The sequence below is a fragment of the Electrophorus electricus genome, chromosome 23 (genome assembly GCF_041902795.1).
Source record: "Electrophorus electricus isolate QZ-2024a chromosome 23, ASM4190279v1, whole genome shotgun sequence".
In the NCBI taxonomy this organism is placed as follows: Eukaryota; Metazoa; Chordata; class Actinopteri; order Gymnotiformes; family Gymnotidae; genus Electrophorus; species Electrophorus electricus.
The window spans coordinates 3,283,817-3,311,805 of NC_137519.1; the positions used below are offsets into that span (position 1 = coordinate 3,283,817).

General features: G+C 43.9%; 4 protein-coding genes across 5 annotated transcripts; 2 read left to right on the forward strand and 2 right to left on the reverse strand.

The window, feature by feature from the left end:
- Positions 1-642: 642 nt before the first annotated feature.
- On the reverse strand, positions 643-2,136 carry LOC113568115 (hatching enzyme 1.2). The gene is made up of 4 exons (XM_035520891.2): positions 1,914-2,136; positions 1,603-1,743; positions 1,408-1,525; positions 643-1,287 (listed from the first exon to the last, which is right to left on the reverse strand). The coding sequence occupies exons 1-4, from the start codon at positions 2,029-2,031 to the stop codon at positions 900-902; spliced, it is 765 nt and encodes a 254-aa protein (XP_035376784.1). The 5' UTR covers positions 2,032-2,136; the 3' UTR covers positions 643-899.
- Positions 2,137-2,645: 509 nt separating this feature from the next.
- Positions 2,646-27,733, reverse strand: LOC145653164 (transcription factor 15). Of its 2 annotated transcripts, XR_014119482.1 has the most exons (3): positions 26,961-27,733; positions 3,040-3,133; positions 2,646-2,939 (listed from the first exon to the last, which is right to left on the reverse strand). XR_014119482.1 is itself a non-coding variant. In XM_081705908.1 (2 exons), exons 1-2 carry the CDS (start codon positions 27,540-27,542, stop codon positions 24,987-24,989), a joined length of 612 nt encoding a protein of 203 aa, XP_081562034.1. In that variant the 5' UTR covers positions 27,543-27,733; the 3' UTR covers positions 23,072-24,986. The 2 variants fall into 2 exon arrangements, 1 of the variants encoding a protein (XP_081562034.1); XM_081705908.1 differs by lacking the exons at positions 2,646-2,939; positions 3,040-3,133 and adding an exon at positions 23,072-25,016.
- On the forward strand, positions 8,606-10,406 carry LOC118240446 (hatching enzyme 1.2-like). Its single transcript, XM_035520894.2, has 4 exons — positions 8,606-8,723; positions 8,896-9,036; positions 9,114-9,231; positions 9,352-10,406. The coding sequence occupies exons 1-4, from the start codon at positions 8,606-8,608 to the stop codon at positions 9,737-9,739; spliced, it is 765 nt and encodes a 254-aa protein (XP_035376787.1). The 3' UTR covers positions 9,740-10,406.
- Positions 15,785-22,783, forward strand: bzw1a (basic leucine zipper and W2 domains 1a). Its single transcript, XM_026996292.3, has 12 exons — positions 15,785-15,882; positions 16,724-16,796; positions 16,917-17,093; positions 17,822-17,916; positions 18,159-18,224; positions 18,577-18,712; positions 18,818-18,927; positions 19,371-19,541; positions 19,781-19,927; positions 21,018-21,156; positions 21,402-21,524; positions 21,851-22,783. The coding sequence occupies exons 2-12, from the start codon at positions 16,733-16,735 to the stop codon at positions 21,880-21,882; spliced, it is 1,260 nt and encodes a 419-aa protein (XP_026852093.1). The 5' UTR covers positions 15,785-15,882; positions 16,724-16,732; the 3' UTR covers positions 21,883-22,783.
- Positions 27,734-27,989: the final 256 nt, after the last annotated feature.

Consider the following 27,989-nt stretch of genomic DNA (forward strand, 5'->3'; position numbering starts at 1 on the left):
GATCAAGCAGTATCAGCAAAGAGACATAACGATGGTCTAAACCCAACAACAGGTCATTAAAAACTTTAATCAGCATTGTCTCCTTGGTATGATGAAGCATAATTCCTGATTGAAAGATTTAATGTATCTGGTTCTGATGCAGGTATGATCTTAGTTGCTGAGATACACCTTTTATTAAATTATTATTATTATTAAAGTTCTCAGAGTGAGATCCCATTTATCCATGTATGTCATGGGCATCGGGCCTGCTGCTAAAGACTCGACTTCCCACAATGCCCCAGCTATTCACATCATGAAGAACTCTCCATCTGAATTCCCTTACCCGCGAATCCATAAGACATCGGTGTCTCCAGAGAACTTATCAGTTTCATCTGGGTATAGTTACCCTCTGTGCATATAAGCATGTCCAGCCCATTTACTCTCTGTGATGAATTGCTGGTGATTAGCAAGCATACTGAGCATTATCTCTGGACTGTTTTCTCAGAGTTGTCGACCCTGCGTGTTTTTGGATTTCGCAATGTTGTTTTTTTCCGCCTGTGTTACATTGAATGTTTTCTGCCTACCTGGATATGAACTTCCCCAGTTCCTGTTTACTCTTTGGAACCTCCCTTGTGTTTTAGTTCATTGTGTATTTTTCTCACATTACATATGTTATTAATACATTTCACCCATTCAGTAATGGCCTGAGCCTAGACCATGACGTAACATGATAGATTATACATTTACTTTGATCATTTTTATTTTATGACATTACTACATATTTTGCAATCACGTAACACGTCACATAATTGTATTGCTACATTTTTTGGTTACGTATGATGAGAATATTATAGCACATTTAGGTCAAGCTAGAGAGGAAGAAGTATCAGATAGAAATATAATGTTATCGGATGTAAAGTTTAGCACTCGTACAGAATCTTGATCCTCTTGACGTCAATGGTGGACAGTTCAACTCTCTGTCCAATCGCCACCCATTCATCAGGAATAGGAGTTATGGTGTCCATTCCGTTGATGGAGAAAGCCGTATTTCCGTAGTGCATCACAGAGCTGTAGTCATATGGTGTGTTCAGATTGTTGGTGTTCTCCTTGTTGAAATTGGACTGCATTGCTGGGTCAATGTTTTGCCAGTTGATCCTGACATAGTTGTCACGGTCGCTCCTGGTATGCTCGTGGTAGAAACCGAGTGCATGGTTCAGCTCGTGCTCGACGATTCCATGGTACACACAGCCGTTCCTGTTGAGAGAGAGCACCTGAGCACCACCTGTTTTGCCCACAGCTGAGTAACACCTGAGAGACAGAGAGAAGATTGTTCTGGTCACATAAGTCAAGCAGCTAACAATGTGTATCAAACATGAATAAGGGAAGTAAAGTTATTTTAAATTTTTCAAAATAATTCCCTGCTCTCACCCATCTCGGCTTTTGATGCTGATGTAGTCAGGTTCAACTGTTCTGGGAACAAAGCGAATGCAGGTTTTCTTGCGGAATGATGCCATGGCATTCTTAATTACATCCATGTCCAAAGAAGCTGTAAAATAATTAAAGAGAACATTAATAAAGAATATCAACATAAAGGTAAAACCTGAATCAGGGGGATTTACTTACAGAAATCAGTGCTCACAACATAAGGCACCTGCACTAAACCATTGGAGGACTTCTTCCAAAAGCATTTGTTGCTGGGGCAGACCAGAGAATTCCTGGTTTCTGGCAAAAGTATGTCTCCCTCCACCAGCATTTCACTGGACCCTTCATATAATCATGGAAAAAAAGGATTTGTTTGGCAACAACCAAAGAGTTGGAAATGCAATTTGTTAAAAATGTTGCACCATTGTCAACATTGCCTTGGTCCAAACATACAAACACCTTCAGAGGAAGGGTTTTAAAATACAAAGATAAGAATCAGCAACTTATCTGACCGTTGTTGATGGTGATAATGCGTGATGTGATGTCCACATACTGAGGTTCTGTGGTAGGGAGAGCCTGGGAGAGACCCAGCAGCAGGGCTAGAATGGAGAAAGAGGCTCTGGGCTCCATTTTGCTTCAGTGTGTGCAGATGATCTGGATGTGCCTTCACTGTAGCTCAGTGTTTGAATGCTTTTGTTCCTGGACTTTTATACACTTGGACACATACACTAACAGAAACCCATATACAAACAAACACAGGTGTGACTGTTATAGACATATATTAGGCATGAATGTCTTCTGTCTAATGTTTGTCACCAAAGGGAGGACACTTGGAACATCCCCATTAGTCAAATATCTCAGGAATTGGAGTGCTAGGCTGAGTTTGTTTGGCTAATCTGCACTAATGGATGAATTGTAGATTTAGTCTTTTACCTTATACTGACCTCTGTTTGTTAGCATTTCAGTTTGATCAATACATTTTCAGATCTGTTGGAAATGTTATTTGAAGAATCATCATGTCATAGTATCTATTGACAAATGTTGGGGTTCTAAGAAAGATCTATTACAACCAAAATTTTGTTTGTTTGCTGTTTGTTTTTCATGTGTTTGGATTTTTTTTAATCATCAGTTCAAGTATACATATAAAGTTTTAATATGACTCAGAAAGCATAATCTTTTTCTGCAGACTTTCTGTGATATTTTCTTCTAATGATTGTTGATATGTGATGATTAAATATCTGAAAGTATTTCTTCCCCAGTCTTGTCCAAGAATTCCACATAAATCAAAGTCAAATTCAAAATCAATAAGCAAGGGAAGTCTATTCCAGGTTCCTAGAAATCCTAGTCTTGGTTTGAGTGTAGGTGTGATTGAATCCCATTTGGCACAACAACATGTTCAGGGTGCCCAGGGACACAGGAAGTGGGTGAATGGCGTAGAGGGGAGGTGGGCCATAGGAGAGGGTCATCAGGGGTGGTGGGAGGACCCATAGCAACTGAGATGGTTTTAGGCAACAGCATGATGCCAGGAGTAGAGGTACCTTGGCAGAAAGAGAGTATAGATTATTAGGCATGTCCAAATGCTAAAAGTGTGCAAATTAGGCATCTATAACGTGAAAGGATGGACTCTGGCTGTTCTACCTATGACAGCACAGATAAAAGGAAAGAGCCAGAAGGAACCACAGGCATGAGGCTGCCTGGAACATCAGCACTCCACCACTCTCAGCCAACAAACCTGGATGACAAGAAAAAAGTGAAGTGACAGCATCATATCATTCCAGTTTCTCATATCTCTCAGTGCTCCTGAACCCCCAGATCTATACCTTTACCTAGGATGAGTGGTATTTAAGAAAATGCCTGACTATACAAATAGGTTTTCGGCCTACCTTCACATATTGACACTGAGTCTCTGAGACTTGAACATTCATAGAAATTTGAGTCCATAGTATAGGAGTTTCATCAGAAAAGGCTATGTCCCCTGTGGTAGATTGTCTTATTCATGCTACTATTAAAGACCTTTCAATCTCAGCAGATGTGGTGGATCATCAGGAGTTCACTTAAGTACTGTGTGGCAAGATTGTTCAGTGCTTTGTAGGTCATTAGAAGTATTTTATAGTCAATACATTTTACTGAGAACCAATGCAATGTATCTTAGGAATAATTTGATCAAACTTTCTAGTTCTAGTACTTAGTGGTACAACCAGATAGTAATACATTACAGGAGTCTAATGTGGAAGTGATAAATGCATGGACTAGCTTTTCTGTATCGTATAAAAATAGCACGGTCCTATACATTGAAATGCTCCTGACTTGCAAAAGGGCTGTCCTACAAATATTATTTATAGGAGCTTCATAGGAGAGACTGGGCTCCATAATTAAAGCAAGATCTTTAACCGTTAAGGATGGTGTGATTAGGAGACCATCAAGGTTTTTAATGTAATGATGGAGCATAATCCTGACTGCCTGTGAGCCTAGTAGGAGCACTTCTGTTTTCAATCAGTTGAGGGAGAGAAATGTCTCAACATCCAGTGTCTGATGTCCTTTACACATTCCTCAATAACATTAAGCTGATATTTGTCCTCTGATTTGGCTGAGACATATAATTGTATATCAATTGCTTGTGAATAATTCCACTTAGAGATACCATATATAAAATAGCAGGGGCCCTTTGTTAGCATTTCAGTTTGATCAATACATTTTCAAAATACATTGGAAATTATATTTGACGAATCATCATGTCATAGTTTCTGATGAACAATCAGGCTATTCATGTTGTGGTTCTAAGAAAGATCTATTGCCACCAAATGTTCGTTTGAATGCTGTTTGTTTTGATGTGTTTGATTTTTTTTTTCATCAGTTCAAGTAGACATGTAAAGTTATAATTTGATTCAGAAAGCACAATCTTTGATTGTCTTGAGAAGATATCAGTTACCTCTCATCCCTGAGAAGATATCCGTTACCTCTCATCCTTGAGGGGAAGAAGTGCAACTCAATTAAAGCCTTGAAAAGTCTTAACTTTATTCTTGAAAGTGCTTAAGTCTTCAAGATCCCTCGGGATGTGTCGGGGAGAATTCCAGAGTTTGGCACCATGTCAGCAAAAGGCAGCCTCAAAACTCTTGGTGGGCAACATAATCTTGTTTTGTGAGTTGATCTGTGGACCTTTGAGCATGCTTGCCTTGTGAGCTTACTGCTGAGATATAAAGGAGCAAGACCATGTAAACTTGTAAGTAAGCAGTAGAATTTTAAAGTCACATCTAGATAACACAGGTAGCCAAGGCGACTCTTTATGGATGGGTATAATATGACCTCTCATCTTTGTGCATGTTAGTACTCTGGCTGCTGCATTTTGAACCTTCTGCAGGCCTGAAATCGTATTCTTAGCAAAACCTGCTAGCAGAGCATTATAGTGGCCCAGATGTAAAGATACAATTGAATGCAGTAGTTTTGCATTATCTGTTGCTGTGAAGATATTCCTAACCTTGGCTATGTTACGAAGATGACAGAAGATGACAGACACTGTTCTGCAGATATTCCTAACTTGACATTTAAAGTTTAGGTCATAGTCAGTTGTGACTGTAACGGTGAGCTGTGAGGACGCGAATGCATGTGCGGAGAAGAGCGAGATTTATTATGGGTAAATCCAAAATCAGAGTCGTTGTGGTAGTTCAGGGTCATAATACCAACATGCAGAGCATGGGGATACATAAACAAATGAAAACACATAAACAATGAACAGTCAAGACACAGCGAGCAACACAGGATTTAAATACATGAACTTAACAAGACTAGAAACAAGGGACAGGTGTGGAAAATCAAACAAGGGGCGGAGAAAATCAAACTATGGCATGGAGCTAAAATACACAAGACAGGGAAAACATGGAACATGGAAGCTGGGAGGGACTAATTGTGACAGACACCTAGGTTTTTGATATAGTGTTGGGCCTTAACTGACAGGAACTCTAGATATATTACAGCATCAGTGCGCTCATGACTATTCCCGATCATAATATATTCCATTTTGTTCTCAATGAGTTGCAGGACATTATGACCCATCCAGAAGTTGATATCTTTTAATCAATTAAAATTCAAGTCAATGGATCCCAGAGGGTCCATGGCTAGGGACATACAATTTTGTGTCATTTGCATACTGGTGGTATAAGATTTTATATTTACTGAAGATTGTGACTTATGAAAGCTTATAAAGTCTAAAGAGTGCTGGCCCCTAAATTGAGCTCTGGGGGACAGCACAGATAGAGCAACTACCATAAAAGTGTGACATAATACTCCGGACTGCACAGGCACATCTGAATTATTAAAATCAATTCAAGTAAAGCAAGATATATCTTGCTGAAGCTCATAGTACTGCAACCCTCAACAATCACACTAATTGGAATTTATAGGCCACCAGGACCAAATTCAGAATTTACCAGTGAGTTTGCTGATTTCCACGATAATCAAATTCCATTATTAGAAAGAGCCATTATTAATGGTGATTTCAAAATTCACTTTTAGAGTGCCCAAGATCCTTTGAGATTGGCCTTTATTTCTATACTAGAAAGAGAGAACCCACACGCTCCAGTGGACATACACTTGATTTAGGACTGACATATGGCACAGACATGGAGAACATAGTCATTTTACCCCAGTCTGATGCCATGTCAGACCATTCCCTTATTTCATTTAAACTACATATCAATTACAATCCAGTCACCTCACCTCATTACCACATTAGACACAGAATGATGTCAGCTAGTGCAGCTTTATTGCAGATCTCCAGATTCATCATTTCTGACTAGGAAACCCACAATCCCTACAGAACTTGATCAAATGACTGAATGCTTAGAATAAGCGTTTGACTGCACACTTAATGATGTTGCTCCATGTAACAATGAAACATTAGAGTAAAAAAAATTATACTCTGCTATAATGATAACATTTGCAATTTAAAACAGAACACTCAATAGAGAGAATGCAAATGGCACCACAATAAATTTGTAGGCTTCCAGTTTGCATGGAACAAGGGCTTTCTTAACTATAGAGAGGTATTTGTTACCATTCGAACAGCTTATCTCTCTACCATTATAGGAAATAAATATAACCCTTTTAATTTGGTACAATTGCACAATTAACTAGGAATAAAACTGACACCAAAACTCAGATTACATCATGTAGTCACATGACTTCATCACATTTACCACATTTAAGCACATTAGAGATTAGATGTAACAATTAGAGATAACATTCAGAGTAATAATGTAGCATCAGGCAGTTACATAGAAACCAAAACAGTCATGTCAATAAATGCATTAGAATTCTTTACTGCATCCAAGCACCTGAACTAACATCTTTGATCTATTGCTCAAAATCTTCCAGCTGTTTATTAGATTCATTGTCCAAACAGTTTCTTAAAGAATATCTAACAGAAGTCATCAAACCTCTAATAATTATAATAAACTCCTAACTGAACATTGGCTTCATACCTAAATCATTCATTATTAGCAGTCATCATACGAGTCATCAAGAGAGTTAACCTTGACCTGTGTCAGCTGTGAAACTCCAAGTAAATCTCTAACCTTCCCTTTATTTCTAAGATCCAGTCTTCCACATTAGACTCTTGTAATGGGTTTGTGGAGGAGAAATCAATAGGACTCGAGCCAGATGTGCAAGCTTTATTGGTTCTGTCCCTTATGCATCGAGGGAGAGAAGCCTCAAACTTCTCTCTCACATGAGTTCATATACCCCCACCATTCCCTGCTGTTCTCTCATGTGCTAATCTTGTGACTCCAGGTTCCAGGACTCTCAACCATCCTTGAACATTCTTTCCTGCTAAAAGCTAGTTGTTACTCTCTGCTGCTGCACCCCTGCCCAGCAACAGTTAAGCGATAACTGTCATACTCCATCACTTCTCTATTTGCCTGTCTTGCAGACTGGTCAAGAGAGGGCAAAGGTCACATAGTCCTTACTTCCTCCTTTAAGCAAGCATTAAGCATTTTCCCTCACAGATTAATATCTGGTTGTACCACTAAGTGCATAAACAAGCTCCAGTTAATTCAAAATGCGGCAGCCATAATTCTTACTAGAACTAGAACGTTTGATCATATTACTCCTAATTTTAGCTACATTGCATTGGCTCTTAGTAAAATTTCTTATTGAATATAAAATACTTCTAATGACCTACAAAGCACTGAACAATCTTGCCATGTTGCTTTGCCAGATGGGATTCAATCACACCTACACTCAAACGAAGACTAGGATCTCTAGGAACCTGGAATAGACTTCCCTTGCTGATTTATTGTCATCACATATTTTGTACTTTACTGTTTGTATTGTTTCCAGTGTGGTGTCTGGTGTTGAACAGAAGAGGATTGGCACCCTTTGAGTCTTGCTTACTCCCAATGTGTCAATCCGTCGCCCTTAAGGAGGTTTTAATTGGCATTGTTGCTTCTGGCTTGCTAACTGGGGGCTTGGACTCAGACATCTGTAAAGGTGCTTTGTGACAATGGTTGTTTTTAAAAGCTCTACATAAATAAATTTGATTTTGAATTTGACTTTGATGTATGTGGAATTCTTGGACAAGACTGGGAAAGGAATACTTTCAGATATTTAATCATCACATATCAACAATCATTATAAGAAAATATCACAGGAAGTCTGCAGAAAAAGATTATGCTTTCTGAGTCACATTAAAACTTTATATGTATACTTGAACTTATGATTTAAAAAAATCCAAACACATGAAAAACAAACAGCAAACAAACAAAATTTTGGTTGTAATAGATCTTTCTTAGAACCCCAACATTTGTCAACAGATACTATGACATGATGATTCTTCAAATAACATTTCCAACAGATCTGAAAATGTATTGATCAAACTGAAATGCTAACAAACAGAGGTCAGTATAAGGTAAAAGACTAAATCTACAATTCATCCATTAGTGCAGATTAGCCAAACAAACTCAGCCTAGCACTCCAATTCCTGAGATATTTGACTAATGGGGATGTTCCAAGTGTCCTCCCTTTGGTGACATACATTAGACAGAAGACATTCATGCCTAACATAAGTCCATAACAGTCACACCTGTGTTTGTTTGTATATGGGTTTCTGTTAGTGTATGTGTCCAAGTGTATAAAAGTCCAGGAACAAAAGCATTCAGACACTGAGCTACAGTGAAGGCACATCCAGATCATCTCCACACACTGAAGCAACATGGAGCCCAGAGCCTCTTTCTCCATTCTAGCCCTGCTGCTGGGTCTCTCTCAGGCTCTCCCTACCACAGAACCTCAGCATGTGGACATCACATCACGCATTATCACCATCAACAACGGTCAGATAAGTTGCTGATTCTTATCTTTGTATTTTAAAACCCTTCCTCTGAAGGTGTTTGTATGTTTGGACCAAGGCAATGTTGACAATGGTGCAACATTTTTTAACAAATTGCATTTCCAACTCTTTGGTTGTTGCCAAACAAATCCCTTTTTCCCCATGATTATATAAAGGGTCCAGTGAACTGTTGGTGGAGGGAGACATACTTTTGCCAGAAACCAGGAATTCTCTGGTCTGCCCCAGCAACAAATGCTTTTGGAAGAAGTCCTCCAATGGTTTAGTGCAGGTGCCTTATGTTGTGAGCACTGATTTCTGTAAGTAAATCCCCCTGATTCAGGTTTTACCTTTATGTTGATATTCTTTATTAATGTTCTCTTTAATTATTTTACAGCTTCTTACGACAAGGATGTAATTAAGAATGCCATGGCATCATTCCGCAAGAAAACCTGCATTCGCTTTGTTCCCAGAACAGTTGAACCTGACTACATCAGCATCAAAAGCCTAGATGGGTGAGAGCAGGGAATTATTTTGAAAAATTTAAAATAATTTTACTTCCATTATTCATGTTTGATACACATTGTTAGCTGCTTGACTTATGTGACCAGAACAATCTTCTCTCTGTCTCTCAGGTGTTACTCAGCTGTGGGCAAAACAGGTGGTGCTCAGGTGCTCTCTCTCAACAGGAACGGCTGTGTGTACCATGGAATCGTCGAGCACGAGCTGAACCATGCACTCGGTTTCTACCACGAGCATACCAGGAGCGACCGTGACAACTATGTCAGGATCAACTGGCAAAACATTGACCCAGCAATGCAGTCCAATTTCAACAAGGAGAACACCAACAATCTGAACACACCATACGACTACAGCTCTGTGATGCACTATGGAAACACGGCTTTCTCCATCAACGGAAAGGACACCATAACTCCTATTCCTGATGCATTGGTGGCGATTGGACAGAGAGTTGAACTGTCCACCATCGACGTTAAGAGGATCAAGATTCTGTACGAGTGCTAAACTTTACATCCGATGACATGATATTTTTATCTGATAGTTCTTCCTCTGTAGCTTGTCATAAATGTGCTATAATATTCTCATAGCACATAAATAAAAATGGAGCAATAAAAGTATGTGATGTGTTATGTGACTTTAATGTCATATAATAAAATTAATTAAAGCAAATGTCTTATCTGTCATGTTAAGTTATTTTCTAGGCTCAGGCCAAAACTGAGTGAGTGAAATGTATTAATAAAATATATAACCTGAGAGAAATACACAGATGCTGATGGAGAAAAATCTCTCGATAAGTTTATTGATGTACAGGCAAATCCAAGACATAAACAGCAGGCTGGCAGTGGTCACAACCAGTACAGAGTGACCTAACACACAAGGGAGGTTCCAAAGAGTAAACTGGAACTGGGGAAATTCATATCCAGGTAGGCAGAAAACATTCAATGTAACACAGGCGGAAAAAAACAACATTGCGAAATCCAAAAAAATGCAGGGTCGACTACACTGAGAAAACAGTCCAGAGATAATGCTCAGTATGCTTGCTAATCACCAGCAATTCATCACAAAGAGGAAGTAGGCTGGACAGGCTTCTATGCACAGAGGGTAACTATACCCAGCTGAAATTGATAAGTTCTCTGGAGACATCGATGCCTTATGGTTTCTCAGGTGAGGGACTATTTATCAAAGACAGTGTATTGTTAAACTGGAACATTCTTTACAATTTATTTTAAATTACGTTTCAAGTTTCAAGTTTCAAGTTTGGTTTATTTGTCACATACATAGTCATACACAGTATAACTCGCAGTGAAATGGTTGAGTACTCTGTCCAAACTGAGGAAAAAGAAAACAGGAGTGCATAGAGGAATATATATTCTATATATGTACAAAAATATATTAACAATGTATGTACAATATATGTATATTATGTTTATATACACAATGTACAATGTATATATGGATATTTAAATATGTATGTACACAATGTACAGAATGTACAGTCCCATCTTGCAATTGACATATTTACAGTTATGTTACATGGTGGTAATTGAACATATTACAGTTATGTTCCATGGTGGTGGTGGTCCCCACAGTTTATCAGTTTCCCTGATTCAGGGCCCGAATGGCCTGTGTGAAGAAGCTCCTCTTCAGTCTCTCCGTCTTGGTCTTCAGGGAGCGAAAGCGGTTCCCTGACCTCAACAGAGAGAAGAGTCTATTGTTGGGATGGGTGGGGTTCTTCACAATGCTCCTAGCATTGGACTGGCACCTCTTGTGAAATTTGGTCCGCAGGTCAGGAAGTTCCGTGCGAGTGATGCGCTCTCCTGAACGCACCACCCTCTGGAGTGCTCGTCTGTCCTTCTTTGAGCTGTTCCCAAACCAGACTGTGATGTTTGCTGTGAGGATGCTCTCGATAGTGCAGGTGTAGAAGTTCCGCAGCACCTTGGTGGGCAGTTAGTCAGAGACTTCATCACATCTTCACTGCCAGCCTCCATGGACCCACTGCAGTTTGCATACCACCACAACCGCTCCACTGATGATGCAATTGCACATCTGCTTCACACCACACTGTTTGTCGACTACAGTTCAGCATTTAACACTATCATCCCCTCCCTACTCACTACTAAGTTGGAGGATCTAGGACTGCATACATCCCTGTGTGACTGGATCTCCAACTTCCTAACAGACAGACCACAATCAGTACGGGTGGGCAATTGCGTCTCATTCACCCTCACCCCCAGCACTGGAGCTCCCCAGGGTTGTGTCCTAAGCCCCCTGCTCTACTCACTGTACACCTATGACTGCGTGGCCACTTCCAGCTCCACCATCATTGTCAAGTTTGCTGATGATACCGTCGTCATGGGCCTGATCTCGGACAACGATGAGAGTGTCTATCTGGATGAGATTAAACACCTGGAGAACTGGTGCCAGGAGAATAATCTCCTCCTGAATGTCAGCAAGACAAAGGAGCTGATCGTGGACTGCAGCAAGAATCAGGAGCGGCACTACCAACCTGTTAAGATCAACGGAACCACAGTGGAGAGAGTAGACAGTTTCAGGTACCTTGGAGTTCACATCTCACAGGACCTGTCCTGGTCCTGCCACACCAACTCCCTGGCAAAGAAGTCTCGTCAGCGTCTTTACCATCTCAGATGCCTAAGAGACTTCAGACTGCCCACCAAGGTGCTGCGGAACTTCTACACCTGCACTATCGAGAGCATCCTCACAGCAAACATCACAGTCTGGTTTGGGAACAGCTCAAAGAAGGACAGACGAGCACTCCAGAGGGTGGTGCGTTCAGGAGAGCGCATCACTCGCACGGAACTTCCTGACCTGCGGACCAAATTTCACAAGAGGTGCCAGTCCAATGCTAGGAGCATTGTGAAGAACCCCTCCCATCCCAACAATAGGCTCTATTCTCTGTTGAGGTCAGGGAAGCGCTTTCACTCCCTAAAGACCAACACAGAGAGACTGAAGAGGAGCTTCTTCCCGCAGGCCATTTGGTCCCTGAATCAGGGCAACTGATGAACTGTGGGGAGTACTCTGTGTATGTCCACGATAACATCATAAAAAACTGTAAAAACTGTAAATTGTAAAAAATCTGGAAATTGTACATTGTATATACGCATATTATACATTCCCTCTTCATCCATCATAACATATTTATGTATCCATCAATCTGCATCCATTTCCCTGCATCTCCCCTCGGCTCGGCCAGAGCAGTTATAAAATGCATTTCACTGCTAGTTATACCATGACTATGTACGTGACAAATAAACTTTGAACTTTGAACAAGGAAGGAAGGGCCTCCTAGATGGATCCAAATTCAGATGAGGTGGACCAAGGAAGGGCAATTGAGAAAAGAGGTAAAATGCAACTGAAACAGGATGTGCACAACTGAGGCGGGTCAAGCCAAATAACAAAAAAGGGGGGTGAAGTGGCAGTAGAGCACACGGTACATAACTTAAAAAGAAGGTGAGGGGACATAAGGGGAGCTAACAGAAAACAAAAGGAAACAAAGCCTGCTAGGCTGGACCAGTTAGGAGATTAGACTGGGATCCACACCTGTAAAACAGATACAGGGGCACAGCGCACAACAGGCGAAGAACTCTCTTCCTGATATGCAGCTGAACGTGATGGGAGGATACTACCCAGAAGAAACAACTAGAGACAGACACAAGGGAAGACTATGCCTCATGGAACAGGAGAGCAAGTCAGCAAGAGATTTAGCAGAGAACATTCGCATTGAAAACACGTTATCAGCAATATTAACACATGCGCTACACACCAAAACTTCGACAGAGTGGCCCATTGTGAAGCAGTTATATAGGGGGGATGCCGTCTGTGTGAAACCATGCTGATGTGTACTAAGTAACCCACAGCTTGTAGCCGTCCTCTGGTGGCAACACACTGGCATCGCAAGCCGCTCCTTACAGGAAAATAATAAATATTTTAACAATAAAATCAATTAAAAGAGAAAAAGAGCATTAAAAGACTAAACCTAAGTTAGACTGGAGCTGGTGCCACTGCTTCACCAGGTTGGGTTTAAATTCTATGCTCTATAAGCTGGCCTGTATCCAGGGAACTCTGCTGTTTTAGCATATCAGAAAGATATTCTTATACGTTATTTATGGACCAGCAGCGGTGCTTTAAAGGCAATCCTATAACTAAGTGGAAGCCAGATTATAGAGATTGTATAACTGGAATATGTGCTGTCTACTCTTTGCCTTTGTTAAAACTCACACAATAAGATGTAGCTGTTGTCTGGTCTTTGTCAGTAGTCAATCCTGCCAGGAGTCAGGTAACATTAAGCCTTTGATTCTAGCTATATTCTTAGGGTGGTTAAAACATTTTTTCATTGTCTTGGTGTTGCTGCTAAAGGCGAGATCTGAGTGTATTAGAACCGCTTAGGATTTAATTTTTAGATCCCTAGAGTAGACAGCTAGATTCAAGATGGGCCTGCATTTTAAGAGGCTCATCTCTGTAGTCAAATACCACAACTTATGTTTTATCTTTATTAATTCATAGAAGTGTTTATAGTAGCATACTAAGCATTGTCTCTAAGGGTGTAACAGACCACAAGGGAACCCTAATGTTCTTATTGGCTGTTCTCACCCTCCATTATAGGGACTTGTTGTCCAAGACTGCTGGTGAGGATGCAAAGAACTGTTTGCTAGTAAGTGAATGCGCTGCTGGACTTGTTTGCATAAACTGGTGTAGAGGATCTAGGTGAGAATCCAGGTGAAACCTTCTGTGATATGCAAATCAAGGAACTTGGAGCTTTTCATTCTCTTTTCACTCTTTGTAGTTATGCCAATGACGATGTGGAGATTGCTCGCCACAGGGACCCCTGAAGTCAATAATTATATATTTAGTTTTAACAACATTGAGAGTGTTTTCCCTGGGCCCATCTGTAGATCCTGGGCCCAAATGAGATCATCCACCATGTCATCAGCAACACTGACGATGTGATTTGAGCTGTACATTGCTGCACGGGCACGATTTAGCAATGTGAATAGCAACGGACTGAGCACACAGCCCTAGGGAACCTGTGGGTTCAGTATGGTGGTTCTGGAGGTGATGTTGCAGATCCTAACAGGCTCCCATGTAGAGTTCTCCCAGGTAGAAGGTGCAGGATCCAGCTTCAGAGGAATGTGCTTAGATCCAGCAGACTTAGCGTCATTGCAAGCTCCTGCGGAATGATTGTGTCTAATCCATAGTTAAATCTGTGAACAGTGCTTTTACATAAGTGTTTTTTTTTTTTTTTTATCCAGGTGAGTCAATAAAGGTCCACTGTGGAGCTTCTGGAGCAATAGGTGAACTGATTGGGTCCAGTGTAGGGAGGAAGCGCTATGTGTTTCATTGCAAGGTGATCGAAGCACATGCTCATTGGTCTGACTGCTCCAGTGCCTCAGGGATGGTGGTTGTTCTAAAGCTCTCGTGAGCAGTTCTCTGGCTTTAGAGAAATATTGGAGATGTCTGTCAGGATGTCAGCATTCCCCAAGCACCAGTTATGTTGCCAGTACCAGCAGCCTTCTGGAGGGTAACCTTAAATAGTTTTCCTGACCTCCGCTGACCTCTGCTGTGGATGGACTAAGTATTTGTTTGGTGCGAGGTTACCTTACCAGCTTGATGTTCTGTTCTTTGAACTCCTGTTCAGGGTTGCTGTTAAATAGTTTCTGGGGATAACTGTTCATTTATCATCATGTTTGTTGATCATAAAACATTGAAGGCAAAAATTATTTCATATTATTGAGGAATTAAAAGGACTATGGACATTTAGATGACACAGGCAGAAATATTTGGTGTTAAATGGAAGACTGCATTAAACGTTTTTAAAAGGTACACTTAGTCTGAAGGTATAGAGGCTAAACCAGCATTACCCAAAACATAATCACAATGACTCTTCGCATGGTATGAGCCTATACAGATAATGGAGCTCCTTTATTTAACCACGAATAAATCATTAACTTATTTTAACGTAGGTTGTTTAATCCCTTCATAAATTATGTCGTGCTTCTACTTTATGTGCAGGGAACACAAGAAACGCTTCTGCCCAGTATTTCCTGTAAAGTTCATCTATAGCAGTGCAACAGGTGAACTTGGACACCTCCGGCCAACGACGGAGCTTCACTAGTATTTCATAATATTCAAAAGAACCGAAACAACGCGCTAAAGTTTCAGTCCACACACAAACTGCAGGTAAAACTGAGAGGCTTAGGTAGAGTAAGGGACCACTGCCTGAACGCAGAGCCTTATGTCCACAGTCACATTCATGGCTGCATTAGGACGCCCTGCAAATCACACCGGCGCAGTCAACGTGGAGGGACAAGGGGGGACCGTTTAATTTACACAGCACAAACAATATAAGACGAGGTCATATTTATTCTGAATTAGACGTAATCTAAATTTTATTTCGCGGGCACGTTCACGGATTCATTCACCGCTTGTAATTACGCACAAAACCCAACTCTGAATAAATCTGCGACCCCCCCCCGAAGTCTTAGCGATGTACAGGTCCACGCTGTTTTACGCGCAGCGCGCCTGCGCCGTGCGTCTCGCCTGCTGGGAGGGTTTTTGTGTTGGGTTCGGGACAGCCATTGTGTTGCTTTGTTCGTTGGTTCAAAAGCCGTTTTTTATCTGAATTAATTTCGGTGAGTCGCATGCTTTAAAAAAAATAATAATGATAAAACTAACGCAACGCGATCGTGTTGAATAATGCTGTTATGCCTCGTTGAACTGTCGTTCGGTATATAATTAGTCTTTTGGTAGCTCGGGTAGCTGTTAGCTTGTTGGCTAGTCAGTTCTCGAGCCAGATGCCAGTAACGGTTATTTTTCTGGAAAGCCGTCTAGATGTGCCTCCCCTCAGCGGAAACCGCGCTGGCCGATTCCCGTTAATGACCGTCGTCGTCGTTGAAACCTGATTTATGAATGTTTACAGAGGCGGCGGTCGTGTGCGCGAGCGGGCGGTTAGGCCTCGCGACAGTGGTCCGTTAGCTTTATCACCGCGTGCGCGCGGACGGGCGGCGCCGGTACTTCGTTAGGCCTTCGGTGGCGTTTTTAGTTTTGGCAGCGTTGTAGTCGAGTGAACAAGGTAATCCTGTGACGGTGGTTAATAATAACATTATATAAGTTTGCTTGAGATGGAAAATGATCGGGACTAATGTGAAATTGTAACGCTGCAGTGCGAGTGAGCCGTCGTTAGTTAGCAACGGAGCTATTAGAAGCTACCGACTCATTTCCGGAAGTATGTTGGCACATGATTTGGATGGCAAAGTCCTTAGGCATGAGCATATAATGCGTGTGAAGTAGGTATAACGTGTAGTGTCATCTGGATGCCACTTTCCCCCTTAGCTAAATATTGGTGATCTCTATATTTAAATATATTCAGCCGTTGTTCAGTTGTCCGTATATTAACCTTACTGACGCTCGCAGCAATAACAGTGTTGTCATTAACAATGCGTTAATCAGGTTGTGTACTTGTGTCGCAAACAGGTGTCTTTTATGAATAATCAAAAGCAGCAAAAGCCAACGCTAACCGGCCAGCGTTTTAAAACTCGGAAAAGAGGTGAGCCCACCAAGGCCGGGTTTGTGTGACTCTTTAATATGCCTTTGTGTAATGCTGCCAGTACGTTGTTAAACTAGTTTCCCCCCCCCCCCTTCTTGCGCCGCCCCCCACCCCCATCAGATGAAAAGGAGAGATTTGACCCTTCTCAGTTTCAAGAAAGTATTGTGCAAGGCTTGAACCAAACTGGCACTGACTTGGAAGCGGTTGCAAAGTTCCTCGATGCCTCTGGTGCCAAGCTCGACTATCGCCGGTATGCAGAGACTCTGTTCGACATCCTGGTGGCTGGTGGGATGCTGGGTAAGAAACCACTTTTAGCTGTCGACGTGTAGCGTGTTGTCCTGGTAATGTAGCGCATTAATACGTTCTTTAAGGACGCATCGGTTTTAAGAGCAACAAAATTGTAGTTCACAAATGTAGCATCAACATGTTGCGATCAAATATAAGACTATGTACTCATCATGTGATTTATAAGAATGATGGTGAGTTTATAAATGCTCGCTCTATTTTTCTGAAGTGTAAGGTTATTTGTCATTAAACACCTGTTCCAGGTATTTGGCTGATGTCAAGAACAATGAACAGGCTACACTTATAATAAATACTTCTGATGCACTGAATGCACAGAAAAGGATTAAATAGCATAGTGGGAGAGTACTTGTATAATATGAAATATTTATTAGACTCGGGGATAAAATGCATATGCTTAAGCACGCTGATGAAGGCTCAGGTGTCGAAGCGTCCATGTTTTACCCCTGAGTCTAATAAATACATTGCATGTTATACAAGAGCTATTCTCGCTAAACTAGACCAACTAGCATGTTGCCTTTTAAATCTTGAGCACATGTATAGCTCTCTATTTGTTTGGCACAGATTAGCTGTTGGAAGCCGAAGCAAAGCAGAATTGGTTGCATGGCTTTTTCACTTTTACCGTTTTGCAAAATTGTGGTTTTCCTGAATCTGAGCAACCATCAGTATGTCGCTTTGGCACCGTGATGAAGTGTTTTTTCTTTTTGTCTCCCGTGCCACAGCCCCGGGTGGGACCCTATCCGATGACATGAGCCGTACTGAGTTCTGTCTCTTTACGGCCAAGGAAGACCTGGAGACAATGCAAGCTTATGCTCAGGTAATCCCCCACCCCTCCCCCTGGCCTGCTTAATGAAGGACCTTCTCAAAAAAACAAGTGCCTGCAGGCAAAACAGTTAATCCCAAATTTCACCAAGGCCAAATGTCACAGTTTGTAATTTAGCTTGCTTTGGCTAGGTGCTTGTAAACAGTTTTTGAATGCGTGTCTGTGACAGACTGAAATGGAGCTGTATCCAAGTGCCTACATTTCCCCCGAATGTGCCTGAACTTGCCTGTCTGTAGGTTTTTAACAAGCTGATCAGGCGGTACAAGTACCTGGAGAAAGGGTTTGAGGAGGAGATCAAGAAGGTGAGTGATCTTCGGTTTCTTGACCTAGGAAAAACTAGGCCTTCAACTGTGAAAGCAGAAACACCATTCTTGCTCCTGTTGGATAGAATAAGGCCCCCCACATACACACCTCACACCTTCCTGGTAGTCTTACCTGTGCAGATTAATTTAACATCCTGATTTAACATCCTGATTCAGTTATTGTAATATTCCAAGACCTTGTTCATCTGGGCTGGTGCTGTTGGGTTAAGTTTAGGCAGGGTGGTTGAACTCCAGTAGCAGAGTGGTGAACCCCATCTCCACAGTACTGGAATTTAAGGCCCTGGTGTCTGGAGCAGGGGGTCCTAATGCCCTCCATTTTCCTGTCCTGCAGCTGCTGCTGTTTTTAAAAGGGTTCACGGAGTCGGAGCGCAACAAGCTGGCCATGCTGACGGGCATCCTGCTGGCCAACGGGAACATCTCGGCATCCATCCTGAGCAGCCTCTTCAACGAGAACCTGGTCAAAGAAGGTAAATGGCAGGGGCCAGTGGGTGGGGTCGGGCAGCCACCTTTGGGGGGGGGTCTTCTGATCCCGGACGTGGCACCTGCTAACTGGAGTCCCGTTCATTTCCCAGGTGTCTCTGCCGCCTTCGCTGTCAAACTGTTTAAATCCTGGATCAATGAGAAGGACATCAACTCGGTTGCCGCCAGTCTGCGGAAGGTTGGCATGGACAACAGGCTGATGGTAGGGTATCTGATCACCTGCTGTGGCACTGGCACACAGGGCTTCTGCAGAACAACCTGGCCGGCCAGCACGCCAGCCTATGCGCAAATCTTAGTGCTTCATCTGAAAGCATTTGTGTTACTGACACAAAGATGCCAGTGGCTCATTTTAGTATGAACTCATTTGCATAATGCTGACTGAGCTTGTATGTCTTTTTAGGATCTTCAGTTAATACTGTCCTTTTGTCTTACCATGGGACTCTTGTTGATACCGGTAGTTTAAGGTTTTAATCTCGGTCTTGAGTGATCTGTGCCCTCACACGCAACGTTCAACGTGTTCTGTACTTGCTGCGCCGAGTGTGTCTGAGCAGGCAATTCCCTGGAGGCAGGATGGGGTGTGCCGTTCAAGGGTGCACTTGGAGAAGTGCGGTTCCGGTCGCTAATGTGCTGACTTTGACTCGACAGGAGCTGTTTCCTGCCAACAAGCGGAGTTGCGAGCACTTCTCCAAATACTTCACAGATGCCGGGTTGAAGGAGCTGAGTGACTTTGCCCGCAACCAGCAGTCCATCGGGGCCCGCAAGGAGCTGCAGAAAGAGCTTCAGGAGCAGATGTCCCGTGGAGAGACCCTCAAAGATGTGGGTCTTCCTTCCGAGCACACATTCAGACTTAACTTTTGATCTTTCATTTGCACTTTTCTTTGCTCATTTGTCTTAATCATGCATGTCCTGAGTCTGATGCCTCCATGTTACCTAATTGAGGGCCTGTTAAGTTTCTAGAGTTGAGTGAGGCTTTATCTTTTTGCAACGTTGACACCTTCTGTGGCTGGCTATGATCTTCCCCGGTCACCTGCTTGTCTTCCTCTTCACCGCTGCAGATAATCGGGTATGTGCGCGAGGAGATGAAGAAGACCAACATCTCTGAGCAGACGGCGATCGGCATCGTGTGGACCAGTGTCATGAGCTCCGTGGAGTGGAACAAGAAAGAGGAGCTGGTCACTGAACAAGCCATCAAACACTTGAAGGTACCGTGAGCCCATAACTACAGCAGGGTAACGGCGCGGCTGCTGCTCGGTTACGGCACAGATCCATCATCCAGAGTTCAGCTTTCTGTACCGTGCCATTGTCGGCCATGTTCCTGTAAGGCTGGCACTGGGTATTGACTGGCCAAGGTTTAGTTAGACAAAGGGGCTAAGAACGAGCTGTAGCCTAGTTTAAAAGGATGTACATGGGAGTGAAGGTGTACAGAAAGGTGACCATGATGCTGTCTGTGTGAAACTCGAGATGGTAAGGTAACGCTTGTCCGATTGTGAAGTGAGCGTAAGATGAGGTGGGTTAAGGTTTCAGAGGCAGATGTAGATGTCCTCGTGGCATCACTGGCCGTACTGGGATAATACATAAGGACGGCCCTGTGGGTGGGTTTTGGAGTGGTTGGTGCCTGACTGGTACAGTCCCACCAGTGAAACTTGAATGAGGCGCTGGAGCGTTGCCAACGGTCGGCTTTAATTCTACCCGTTCATCAAATCTGCCTGCTAATCTGAGTCCACCAAGATATAAAGCATATCCTTGGTGATGCAGCAAAAAGCTCATCACATTGGGCAGTGAACGTAATCGAGAAGCTTTCCTCGTTTGTTGGCCATGCTGGGTGCATCTGGAGCAAGAAAAGCTCGTCTAAAGCCATGTTGGTGGTTGTTTTTGAAACGTTGATCTTTTGTTGTGCGCAGGAAATACAGCATGCTGCTGACTAACCAGAGCTTGATTAAGAGAAGCCTGTATTTTGCGTTGGACTATTTTCTTTTAAATGAGTATTGAACAATAAGGAAAAATGCCACTAAGGAAAATAAGGAAAAGTTTCACTTCATTGGGGATTTTTACTAAGGTTACAGTAATGAATTGTTCTATAGGATTTGACTTTTGTTAAACGTGTTCATAGTCAGTTAATCTTCATATTGATTCCCCCCCCCCCCCCACACACACACATTTCTAGCATCAACTTTCCTTGCTTTAAACCGTGGTTATGGTGTGATGGGGTTGGTTTAATCAAATGAGTATGTGCTGTGCGTGCGTGTGTGTATCCATTAACCTCCTGTTCTGCCTCTCGCTGTGGTGTTGCAGCAATACAGCCCCTTGCTGAAGGCGTTCACCTCCCAGGGCCTGTCCGAGCTCACGCTGCTTCTCAAGATCCAGGAGTACTGCTATGACAACATCCACTTCATGAAGGCCTTCCAGAAGATCGTGGTGCTGCTCTACAAAGGTGCGTTTCTGCAGGAGGCCGATGGAGCCTTTTATGTAGAATGGTTTAAAGATCAACTGAACTGTAGGCTGTTCAACTGTTGCAGCATTCTGAAGCAGTCAGGGTTGCCGGTGTTTGTATGAATAGTCCTACCACCATGTGGCTATAATGCAAGAGACGTACAGTGACTGGCTGAAATGAGTCCTGCTGTGATTGACTTGTTGGGGTGGGTTTGTTGTGTATTCCTCATGCCTGTGGTCTGCCAGCTGATGTACTGAGTGAGGAGGCCATTCTAAAGTGGTACACTGAAGGCCACCTGGCCAAAGGCAAGAGCGTCTTCCTGGAGCAGATGAAGAAGTTTGTGGAGTGGCTGAAGAACGCAGAGGAAGGTAACCACAGTGACACCCTCCCCCCCGCTCATGGGAACCAGTACGGAGTTTATAAATCCACTGCCTGCCAAAAACCATAGTTCTGAACCCTAGTTGAGTGCACGCTGCTCATTTGTGGACAGACGGGATCTGGTGTAAGAACGCCCATCTCTGAGCATGTGTGTTTGTCGTCCTTAAACATGAAGATGCAGCAAGCTTTGCCTGCATTTGGGCATTGGCTATTAGATATTCCTAATAAGTAAAGACTAATCTGCACTTTGCTGACCAGTCATTTGTCCAGAAATGTTTCCACCACTCGTGACTTACTGGAATTTTGTCTGTTGTAGAGTCTGAATCTGAGGAAGAGGAGGGAGACTAAAGCTTCATTTTGGAACAACCTGGTATCTGCTAATGTAGGAGCTGCAGAATGTTTTGTTACAGAAGTGCTTTTGGTTTTTTGTTTTGGGTTTTTTGGTTTTTTTTAATCCTACCTCCTGGTTTTTTTTTTTTTTTGGTTTGTTTTTTTCTCAACCATAACATTTAGATGTCATTTAAGGGCTTTGTAACAAAGGTTAATTTTAACTTTTTTTTTCTACCTAATCTTAAGGTTTACACTTTAAAAACAGCACAAGTTGTGAATCGTTGACCCTTTTGTAATCATTCTCACAGCTGTCAAGTGTTGTCTTGTTTGGACATCTTAAATTATGCCCCCTGGTTTCTTTGACAAATGTAACATTCCATGAAAATTAGCCAGTATTGCTCCATTAATTTAATGCAAAGACACCCCCCCTTTTATTTTTATTTTTTTCATTTTTCCATTTTTCCCCCCTCAGCGTTACAATGCCACAATGTTCTTTACCCCTTAGCCAGCCATTTTAAAAGGTTTCACCCCCAGTTAGTGGAGAGTCGATTGGATGTGTCGAGGCGTTCTCAGAGTTTGCGTGTGGCACACAGACGTTAGCGATCGTGTTGGTGTATGTCCATGAAGAGTGATGCATGACTTCCGAGCCCCTCTCTGTTCCTCAGCTGTACTTGAGTCGGAACAGGGGGTTTAAGATACTGGGTTACGTTTCTGACTGTCCCCTTTACTGTAAAAGTTGCCTCTCAGTTGTAAAGTCCTGTTGCCAAAGGTTTAAGCCTCTGCCCTCTTGAGGCGCACCGTGCCCTCTAAAGTGACCCCCGCCCCCACCTCTCCTCTGATGCATCGCCATCTTTAATTCACAGATTTCTTTAATCCGGTTACCTAATTGACTTTTTTTAAAAAATAAAAGTTAGAAGTATTTGAGTGTTGCTTGTCTATTTTCTTGACTTGTGAAACTTGCGTTATTCTGTTGGTAACTAGGAGCTGTTGCCAACGTCTGCTTTCCTATTTTACACGTAAACCTGGAAATGCATGTCTTAAAAGCGTTCAACATGAGGGCCAACACAAGTGTCCTGGGGGTTTTAGCTGGAAGAGAGGTTTACTTTACTTTTGTATGCAGCATGGCCCCTAGGGGGTGCTGTAAACCAGCCTCTCCCACACTTATGACGCTCGTCTGCGGGTTCACACGTTCTCAAAGAGGGCGATGTTTTGGAGAATAATTTAATACAGGAAGAGTACAGACATTATTGTACAAAAAACATGATTAATAGCAGCGTTGACATTGTTTGCCATGTGCAAAGGACAATTTTAGTAAGCAATTCAAGTATGTTGACGGTTTTATATTCCATGGAAGTAATATAGAGGTAGGCCGTAATCCATGAAAAGAGGAAAAAACAACAACATGCAATTTCTACAATCAGGGCAACAGACTGAGTGACTGCGCAGTTTCTATCTTTCAGAAGGTAAAAAATGCGTGGTATTTGTAACTGGTTTTCGTTTAACAAGTAAATTTGTGAATGGGATCCGTTTGTGTAACTACAGCACGTAAGCGGTCAGCAGAGGTCAGGTGTTCTGCCTCCTCATGTAAAGAGCACTGGTACGTATGTACGTGCCTCAGGCCTTGTCCGACAGTGTGCCTGCTCGCCTACAGGCCTTTGCAGACCAGACGACTTTATATTCAGTGTTTCAAAGCTAATAGACATTTGTGCAAGACATGCAAATAAAAGTAAACATTTTCTTTTTAAAATAATATGCACCCACAACAACTCAATTCAAGCTCAAAATCCAACCTAACGACTGTGGCTGCGTGTCGCGTTCACTATATGCGTAATCATTTCTGCGGTGAGGAGCTGTCGTCCAACAGTGTTATCATTTAGTGTGTTATAATTTAGGCGGCATTCTACTAAAACGATCTTATTTGGAGCAAACCACTTCAAGTTCAGGGTTACCCCCAGCGCAGCTGATGATCTGACCTTTTCAGTATTTCCAGTGGACGTTTAATGTGACCTAGGTACCATCACGCGCAAGAAACCGGCCCCTAAAGTTTTGGTGCATGTGCCTAAAACGCGTGAGACGTTGGACACAACCAACGCTTGTGCTGATCGATGGACAGTAGTTGCTTTGCACTGATCGATATTACTTTAACGTGCCGAAGGAAAGACCATGTACTGCACTGATTTAAAAGATGGCCTCGCACCTCACCTACCGCACAACTGCAGAAGGCGCCAAATGCAACTTAGAATGTTTGCAACGGTGTGACAATACAAAAAAAAAAAAAAATCAACAACAAAAAATCCCGACTCGTTTCCCAGTGGTCAGCACATCATTTTCCCCCCCGAATAACAATAAAGATGAATTTCATGCCTTCTGTACACTATGCAAGGAGGGGCCGAGTTCGGCGAATAAAATAGGCTTATTGGTGAATATATATGATCAGATTGATCAGATCTGTTAGCTGGACAGATTAAGGTTTAATTTTGTGTTGTCTAATGTCCCCGTGTGTCCTCCTTTATGGCTTATTGATGTATATATAGTATATCACGCGCCCGGAGCCTGCGGGTGCTTCTCCGGGTGTCTTCGCGTGCCCGTGACCGTCGGCATTAATTCTGCTTTTCACGCGGACGCCCCGACAGCGCGCGCACTCTTTCCAACCCCACCGCCGAGCGCTCGCGAAACACGCAGGGGGGGCCAGCGAGCGAGGATGAGCACGCGCTGCGTATTGACAGCGACCGCTGCAGACCGCGCGGGTCGGATTACCGTCATGTGAGGCGCGAGGGACAGACACGAGGCTGTTTTTTAAGGCGAGGTCCGTCGAGGCTTACTATATCCGACACTGAAATAACTTTGCGCCAGGTGCATCTTCACGCGCGGGCTCCGGTTGCAGTCATCAAAACAAGAGCACGGGCGTGCACGTAGCACGTGTGTAAACGGAGGGGGAAAGTGCATTTCGGTGTTCTGATATCTCTCTCTCTTTATCTCTCTCTCTCTCTTTTTTTTTTTCTCAGGTCTTTGGAGATTCAGGGGGAAAAAAATGCACAGCTTTTTGCCCGTACAAGGTGAAGAGTCTTTACATGTAAACGTTGAGGGGTCGCGCGTCCCGTCCGCCGCTCGTGCTTGCAGTGTTACACAGCAGGTTTGTCCCCGGTTCGCATCTGCGGATTACACAGACGTGCACACACACAGTCGAGTCAGCTTGAGCAGTTCAAAACAGCACTGTATATCCATGTTACTGCCATTTCGTCACACGGCATGTTTAGAATAGAATAAATAGATTTATTTATTCTCAACTGCGCATTAAAGTAACTTCACAAGTACGAACAGGTGCTAAACACGCGGCCTGTATGTAGGCTTACAGGTGACAGGTGTTTTGGTGTACAAACAGCTTTGAGGTCTCATTACGGTATGTAGGCTTAGTCCAGCTGTTGACTGGAAAAGGGAGACGGATTGACATCTTTTGCCATTTCCACATCGCTGGAATAAATGCCACGTTACGCTGCCTGATCTCATGGTGCTATGCGTGGGCAGTGCAGATGTATGTTGTAAACAGTGAGAGCACCTTATGTAAGCGTGGAGGATGTCTACACCACGGCCGCGCCGTCGAAAGACGAGACGCGCGGCGAAATCGCCACCGGCGTCGCCAAGCGGACGACGTTGCACCGCGTTTCCCGTAGGTGAAACTGCCAGGGGACGCACATCACACCTCCTCTTTCTCCGATGCTTGGAGCGCATCGGTCTGTTTTGGTTTCCCTCCCCCTTGAGCGCGTGACCGCTCCGCTCTGCCGCACCTGGCTGTACTCCGTCAGCCGGTGAATAAGCGTTGCTAATGCGCGCGGCACGAGTAACACGACACGGGCCGGGCGTGCGGGGGACGCCAGCTCCAGGGACGAGGACATCCCGTCGCGATGTTTTTCCCCCACCCAGCCGCTGCCCGCCAGGCTGAGTCTTGCAGACGCTGTCACGTGGCGTGACCTGCCGACACTTTAGAGAGTAACCGTATACTCTCAAGACCCAACCACGAGCACCCTCCCACGCTTACGGTCTGCATCTCCCGCTCCTAGCTCTTGTTGCTCCCGAGTCTGGTGGATATGTAGAGCATATCCCGCGCTGCAGGTGCTGCCCACCGTTACACCACTCATCTCTTGCACCTCGAACAGCATAAGCTCACGGGGAAACCGAACCGGGCACGCAGAGCAGGGGTTTAGCACCTAATCTGGAGAAGATGCATGATTTGCCTTTTGTCTTCTTGACCTTTAGCAGAGGAGGGTCAAAGGGAGCGCCAGGCTTTTCCGACATCACGGCCGCGGTGTTGCACCCCTCTAACACGGTCGTGAAGGATGTAACCTCAGAGGGTTCATGTCAGCCAAGCTCACATCACATGCAGTGTTTGCAACATACAGTGTGGAGTGGGGTGATGCAGCTAAGTTACTGTTAAACCACATTCCTGTCTTACCTGTCCTAACGTCTGCTGAACCTTGATCAGCAACTTAGCAAATCAAATAGTTTGCAAATAAATAAAAACATGTACTTGTTGTATCTGTTAATAAATGCTATACTTTAAAATATGAATCATTTATTTAATGAACCAGGGAGGGGTTGCAGTTCATATTAAAAACATTTAATTGTTACATACCCATTAATAACTGCTATACTTTAAAATATTAAACATTTCATGAAATTTGGAGTGCTAGAAGTTTATATTTAAGTTAATCGCTTAAACGCTGCAGCATAGTTTACTTGCTAAGTTAATGAGAACTGTTTGAACTCAAGGTGCAGTACTAAGGTAAGGAAAGTTAAACAGCCACATGCAACATTGTGAGGGCCGTTTTATGCAGCATGTACAGGCGCGTAGGTGGAAAAGACTAGAAGACGCTTCTCAGACCACCTGTGACATCGAGTAACCTGGTTGCCAGTGGTTACCTCCATAGGCTACTATGATATTGTAACGATGTGCAAGTAAATGTTTAAGTAAATGAACTGCAGAATTGATTAAAGTAGATAAAATATTAAACTATAAACAATGATGGCAGTAGTTTGTTAATGCTTGCAGTTAATATTTGCAGAGCTGGCCCTACTGATCTCGCCAAATGGACACTCACCATTTTCCTCTGGTTTCCGAGGCAGAAGGTGCAGATGGGTCTGAGGGAGGCGTGGGTGCGCGCGGCGCCGCCCTGCAGGACTGTGCGGTACTGCAAGCACGGCTGCCCGTCGCTGCATGTCTCCCCGAGCAGCAGCACGTTGGCCAGGTGCGAGATGTAGCTGGACGCCAGGCGCAGCGTCTCGATCTTGGAGAGCTTGCGGTCGGCGGGCTCCGTGGGGATGAGCGTGCGCAGGGCACTGAATGCCGTGTTCACGCTGTGCGTGCGGTCCCGCTCGCGCGCGTTGGCCGCCTGACGCTGCTTGCTCACGCCGGCCGGCCGGCGGGGGAGCCGGATCTGTCTTGTCCCGCCGGCCAACCGCCTGGGGCTGCCGCCGCCCGTCGACTTGCTTGAGCTCTCGCTGCCGCTGTCCAGCTCGTCTGGGTCAGAGGGCGAGGGGCCGCGGTGGTCCCGGGGATTGCCGGGGTCGCAGGCTGGCCCGCGTGGCAGCCGCTCGCTGCCGCTCATGGCAGGCTTGCTGCCGGGAAGGGAGAGAGAGCTGGCCAGGGCCGGGGCTGCCAGCTGAAGCTCTTGGCTGCCCATGCTGCGATACAGCGAATGAAAATAGCAGGCGGCACAGCTGTGGCCGATCCAGTGACCGGGGGGGGGGACTCGGCGGCGTGCCTCCCACGCCGCCTCCGCGCTCTGCTGCCGGCTCGAGGGAGCCTGCCTTGGATTGGCTGCCACCAAGTGGGTCCCACGCAGACGGGACAGGTGGAGCCAACCACCACCTGTTACACACACCCAGGAGGGAGAGGCTTGTGTATTTATAACACACATACACACACAGACACACAAACCCTGAGGTCGGAGGGTGCTGACTGGTGCTGGGGTCGAAGGTCGTTATAATAAACAGTTGACTTCTACTGGCTGCTGAGGGTAGAAGCAGAAAGGTTTTTCCTAGGAAAACATGCCACCTTATTTTTTGCTCTCTGCTCTCATTTAATGGCATCTCATTTCTCATAGAACGTTTAAATACCTGCTATATCA